The sequence below is a fragment of the Musca autumnalis genome, unplaced genomic scaffold (genome assembly GCF_047663935.1).
Source record: "Musca autumnalis isolate F117 unplaced genomic scaffold, ASM4766393v1 scaffold_1, whole genome shotgun sequence".
Lineage (NCBI taxonomy): Eukaryota > Metazoa > Arthropoda > Insecta > Diptera > Muscidae > Musca > Musca autumnalis.
The window spans coordinates 299,865,452-299,871,451 of NW_027411644.1; the positions used below are offsets into that span (position 1 = coordinate 299,865,452).

Sequence of the window (6,000 nt, forward strand, 5' to 3'; positions counted from 1 at the left end):
GCATGAAAATATAACAAGATCAGACGATTATGACTTTCCAAAAGCGGGCTAATGTTGGGCCTATAATTTTGAGTACATCTATTTATCAGCGGGATATATACGTTAAGCAACTCTACCTCGGCAGTTCCACACCTGACTGCTACCCCCCCATACATTCCATGTACAGGTCATCAGAGCCAGGCTCAAGCAAGAAAGACTTGATGCAATATGAAGGCTAATCGCCCATCTACACTTGTGGTACCATTTTTCCTCAGTACGTTGTAACCATGACAAAACGACTCATGAAATCCACTATTTCTTCGATCTTACCTCGGCGTCCATTGTAATTAAATTGCAAAAAGGATGTATTTCAAGGGATTGGAACAGCAACGGTTGGGGTAACTGCGGGGGAGTCACGACTCAGTAGAGGCTGTGTTCACCCAGCTCGCTGTCGTAGTCCTTCAAATGGACGAGTCCAGAAAAATCACTGATATGCACCCACTCCCGACATATATTACATATCACCGAAGTTTGAGTTGGTGGATGCAGATGTGACAAACTGAAGCACATCCATATTGATGCTGGGCTTTCCTCCCTCCCGGCATAGACCAAAAGAATTCTGAGTAGGCCGCTCTACGTTTTGCACGGTCAAAATTAGCGGAGAGTTTTACAGTTCGCCATACAAAACCATCGTGTCATTTCTCTTGGATAAGACAATCTTCCCATAATTGTATCCTTCAGCAGACCGCCTGTTTTATCAACTATGAACGCCGCACTTTAGGCAATCATGGGAAAGCTAATTGGCCGAGTTTCAGAGAGTTCACTAATCCCCGCTTCAGAGATCTGTTCAATTCTTCTGATGTTCAGGTAGTATAAAACGGACGTTCCATATAGCTGCTGGTCGAGTACCTAAAGTGACTCCAAACTTCCCGGCAGAGGCGACGGTGAGCTTCGTCGTGTCATCCCCAGTGACCCCAGAGTCTGGAACACTGGAAGTCAACACATTGGTCGCTGAAAATAAGCGGAACAAATGGCTAAATATTGTGAAGAGATGCAACATTGGAGTAACTGAATTGTGGACAACGGTTAAATCACTCCCGAACCCTAGAAAGATGAAAGACAGGACCTCAGTCACGTTTGGAGACTGATCCGAAGAGGTGCGCAAGTTATTTCAAACGACGGTTTGTTCAGCACCCCGGGATTGACAGGGCGAAGAGAAGAGTACTACGTCACATTAGATCCCTTCCTGCTGAGGATGAACCATCAAAATTTACAATGGATGTAGTTGGGAATGTCATCAGGAACGCTAAGTCATCCAAAGCGTTGGGCCCTGATAGAATCTCTATGGGAATGCTGAAACAGCTGGATGTGCTGGTAGAGGAGTTCTCAACCCGTCGCTAGCCACCCACATCGTTCCCGAAGTTTGGAAAATGAACAGGGTGATCCCGCTACTGAAGTCATGCAAGGATGCCGGCAAAGGCAGGGAGGTGGTGGACATTTTTTGATGCAATTTCTTGGTGGGTGTGGGGCAAGTTTATTTTGTGGTGGGGTAAGTTTTTGTTTGTTTGGGAAGTGGAGGCAAGTTGCCCTCCTCAACTTGCTAGAATTCGAGAAGAGTTCCACTCGCGAGTGGAATTCGAGCGAGTATTCAAAGCTTTGCATTCGACTGCGCATGCCACAGCTATCTGCGACAGGCTTAGGTGTAGGAACAAGGTCGTCAAGTCCCCAGCTGGCAGTACTTGGGGTGCAGATAAAGAAACCTTGTTGACCACATGCTATGCAGCGCCAGTATGGTCCGCGAATATAAGTGCAACGCGATGGAAAATATTTAAACCTGTCACAATGCCGCCCTGGGAACTGCGGCATGGTGCCTCCTGAAGCCTTCGGTGGACCATCTACATGAGGAGACAAAGATTCTTCCTAATCACCATATGACTTGTCAGGAGGGAATTTCATGATCTCGAAAGAGAGGCCTATCAAGCAGGTTTAAATAGAATTGATATATTCAGTGGCAGATGCCATAAACAACTACCCCGTGAATGCACGGGGTACCTACTAACTAACTCCAGTAGATCTGTGGTTACATCCCATCAAAGCAGCCACATTCCTAGAAGTGGAAATAGACCCAGAGACAGATAAAACAGAAAATGAATGTACAAAAATAAAATAAAAACACTTTTACAACAACAACAGCATTAAGTAGAAATTACTGTCCGATTACCAATTCAGATATTATTTTATGTTTGGAAATTTGGCTACTTTTTAATCCTTGTTATTCAATAAATTATTATTTTATTAAACTTCATTTTTAGGCCGTCGACATCCTAATACCGCCCTTGGAATTTGGTTTGTACGATACACCCTTATCGAAAACTATAAATCTTCATAATAATGGACATACAGGTATGAATGAAAAGTCATTTAAATAATTTTATTTATTTACTGATCACCCCTTTAGTTGAATTTAAGATTCCTGCGACGATTTCGGGCGATAAACCTTATATACGAGGCGGTCTATTGGATGATGTTTACGAAGTGGAACAGGTCCACTTTCATTGGGGCTCACCGACGAGCAAAGGTTCCGAACATGTATTAAATGGTCATCGTTATGATATCGAAATGCACATTGTTCATCGCAATACCAAATATCCCAGTGTGGAAATAGCACGGCAGTTTGAGGATGGTATAGCTGTGGTGGCAGTGCTATTTAAAGTTGTAAAGGTGAGAAAATGTTAAGGAACTTATACGGAAAAAAGCAATCGAACTATAGAATATTAATTGCCTTAATGATAAAATTCCATAATGATGGAACGAAATATGAACATTCCCTAACTTTAAATTTTCTCTTCATTCACAGTCGGAAAATGTCTTCTATCCAGGATTAAATGTAATCTACAATCGTTTACAAAATGTTCACACATTCAATACCACCAGCGATACCATGTATTTGATTAGCTTGGGTTCTTTGCTGGGCAACATAAATCGTGAAGATTTTTATACCTATCAAGGTTCATTGACAACACCACCCTGTTCGGAAGCTGTATCGTGGATAATATTTTCGGATGTTTTACCCATTTCATATAGAGAGGTAGGTATTCTACACCGTTCTTAGAAATGATCATATAAAAATTTTGTTTTTTATGTTTTGTTTCTAGCTTCCCAAATTTTGGAATATTTTAAATGAAAAAGGTAACACCTTTGTTAATGTACGACCCGTACAATACAAGGGATTCCGCAAAGTTTTCCATCGCAAACCGTTAATACAATTTAAATATTTAGGTTGGCGAAAATAGTTTTTTTTTTTGTTCAGTATTTAATTGGATATACAGAATAGCATTTATTTATATATGTATAATTAGTTGTAGTACATTAACTTATGTATTTTTTGTAGGAAAGTAGATATGATTTGTGTATTTTAAGTTAGCCAAATTGGTTTGTTGTACAAATTATATATTTTTTACAATAAATGTTTTCTAATAAAAGTAAAAACACGTAATATTGGATTAATATATTTTTGGAGGGAAAGTGTTAAGAATGCACTTGTCCAACAATACTGTTTAATCATGCTCACCTTCATTTCTACCACAATGTCTATGTTGTCCAATAAGAAAGTCGCGAATACGAATATAAATCCGTACTAAATCACAATAGTCCTTTATTTTTCTATGATTTCTATGCAACAAATATGCTTAAATTTTTAATTTTTAAATTAAGTGAAATAAATAAAAGCGAACGCACGATCAATTTGTTAAACGGCTACAAAAAACGACCGGCACTGTTAAACCGAAATAAACAACAACAAAAGAGATGTTATAGACAAGAGAGCAACAGCAATTGACGGGCCATAGGAAAACTCAAAAGAACGCTTTTTTTAAGAATAATAACCAAGAACAACAGTGTTGGGCAATTATATTTTAACAAACGATTTCAATTTATTTTATGAGCACTTAAGCTGGAAACACATACAACGTTTGGGTAAAGTTTTGTGTCGTTTTGGCCGTTTTTACACTGTTGGGCATGATGCCGAAAAATTCAAATTCATTTGAAATATATGCCGACAAACAGATAAACGCTGGACTTTGTTATCGTCGTCGCCCTGTTGTTGTTGCTTTTTTTTCGACGCCCAACGCAAAACTTTAATCAAACGTTGTATCTGTTTTCAGCTTTATTATTAATATTTTAACATTTTTTCGTATATTTAATCAACAACGGTTGGAGAAAAAATTCGCGACCCACCGACATTTAAAATGTTTGACAACTGCAGAAAAAGTGTAATTAAGAGTAATAGTGTTGTCAACTTTAAATTAGTTTGTGCGATTTTAAGTAAATGATGTAAATACGGCTAAGTAAATCGCCGTTAACAAAATGAGAACTTAAAGCTGAAAACACATCCAACGTTTGAGTAAAGTTTTGTGTTGGACATTGAGAAAAAAACAACAACAACAGGGCGACGCCGACACCAAGTCCAGCGTCGATATATTTGCCTGCATGTATTTCTACATGGTGGAATAAGAAGGTGTTACATCAAATCATTTCAAACGTCAAATTTGATCACAATAATGCATTACTGTGAATTGCTTGTTTACATTTTGTATGTGATTTTATTCACAATAACGCATTTTGACAACTGCATGAAGATCAGCTGTTTTTGGCGCTGCACCTTATTATTCCACCATGTATTTCAAATGAATTTGAATTTTTCGCCGTCATGCCGAACAGTGTAAAAACGGCCAAAACGACACAAAACTTTACCCAAACGTTGGACGTGTCTTCAGCTTAAATCAGCAAAGGTTCGCACCGGGTCAAAACATGGTAGAATAAGAAAAGGTAGCAGCAATACACAGCTGACTGAACTGGGTTGTAACGTTAGTGTCAAATTTCATATGTCATTTTATACATTTATTTCTATTTCGATTTACATTAGGGACATATATTTTTTGAGAAAAAAAATATATCATTCGGAAAAAAAACACATTTCCCAGAAAGACTTCTTCATATCAATGATATGTAACCTCCTCCAAGTTCGAACGATAAGCCGCGCAGCAAATCCCCGCTTGTAGAGGCGATACAACGTTTGTTAATATGTGAGGTATTTTGTTAAAATTTAAAAAAATAAAGCCCTAATAAACATGTGCTTCTTTGATTTCTAAAACAAAACAATGAAACAGCTTCTCCTTTTTCTATGAATTTCCAGCGACCCCAAACTTTTCTGCAAGAATTCTACTTTCTGCGAGAATTTATGCATTTAGTGGAATGATGTGGAAACATAAAAATTGAAAATGTAACGAATTTTCATTCATGTTTTCCAAAATATTGAACCAAATGTGAAAAATTATTAGTTTTTTAAATTCCAATAATTTATAGACATTTCCTTGTTTTGTTTACAAATACAACTGGCAGTAACGTTACAAACAAAAACAAATTCCTTTGTGGTTGTTGTTCGAGTTGTATTTGTTGTAGTATTAACTTTACCTTGTATTTGTTCTACCATGCCAACAAAGTTTTAATTTTTTAATTACGTGAAATAAATAAAAGCGAACGCAAGATCAATTTGTTGAACGGCTACAAAAACGACCGCCACTGTTAAACCGAAATAAACAACAACAAAAGAGATGTTATAGACGAAGTTATAGAAGAGAGCAACAGCTTTTGACGGCCCATAGAACGCTTTCTTATAATAATAACCAAGAACAACATTGTTGGGCAATTATATTTTAACAAACAATTTCAATGTATTTAATTAACACTTATTATTAATATTTTAACATTTTTTTCGTATATTTAATCAACAACGGTTGGAGAAAAAAATCCGCGACCCACCGATATTTAAAATGTTTTTTGACAACTGAAGAAAAAGTGCAATTAAGAGTAATAGTGTTGTCAACTTTAAATTGGTTTGTGCGATTTTAAGTAAATGATGTAAATACGGCTAAGTAAATTGCCGTTAACAAAATGAGAACTAAAGCTGAAAACAGATACAACGTTTGATTAAAGTTTTGTGTCGTTTTGGCCGTTTTTACA

At 37.2% G+C, this 6,000-nt stretch overlaps 1 protein-coding gene across 2 annotated transcripts in view; it reads left to right on the forward strand.

Annotated features, from left to right (window-relative positions):
- The window catches only part of LOC141389818 (carbonic anhydrase 2-like), a 40,394-nt gene extending 37,118 nt beyond the window's left edge, over positions 1 to 3,276 (forward strand). For both annotated transcript variants that reach the window (XM_073961950.1, XM_073961951.1), the window contains 4 exons: positions 2,292 to 2,382; positions 2,438 to 2,700; positions 2,837 to 3,067; positions 3,135 to 3,276. In XM_073961950.1, the coding sequence (XP_073818051.1) occupies positions 2,292 to 2,382; positions 2,438 to 2,700; positions 2,837 to 3,067; positions 3,135 to 3,272 (723 nt within the window). In that variant the 3' untranslated portion in view covers positions 3,273 to 3,276. The remainder of the gene's footprint in view (positions 1 to 2,291; positions 2,383 to 2,437; positions 2,701 to 2,836; positions 3,068 to 3,134) is intronic.
- The last annotated feature ends 2,724 nt before the right edge of the window (positions 3,277 to 6,000 follow it).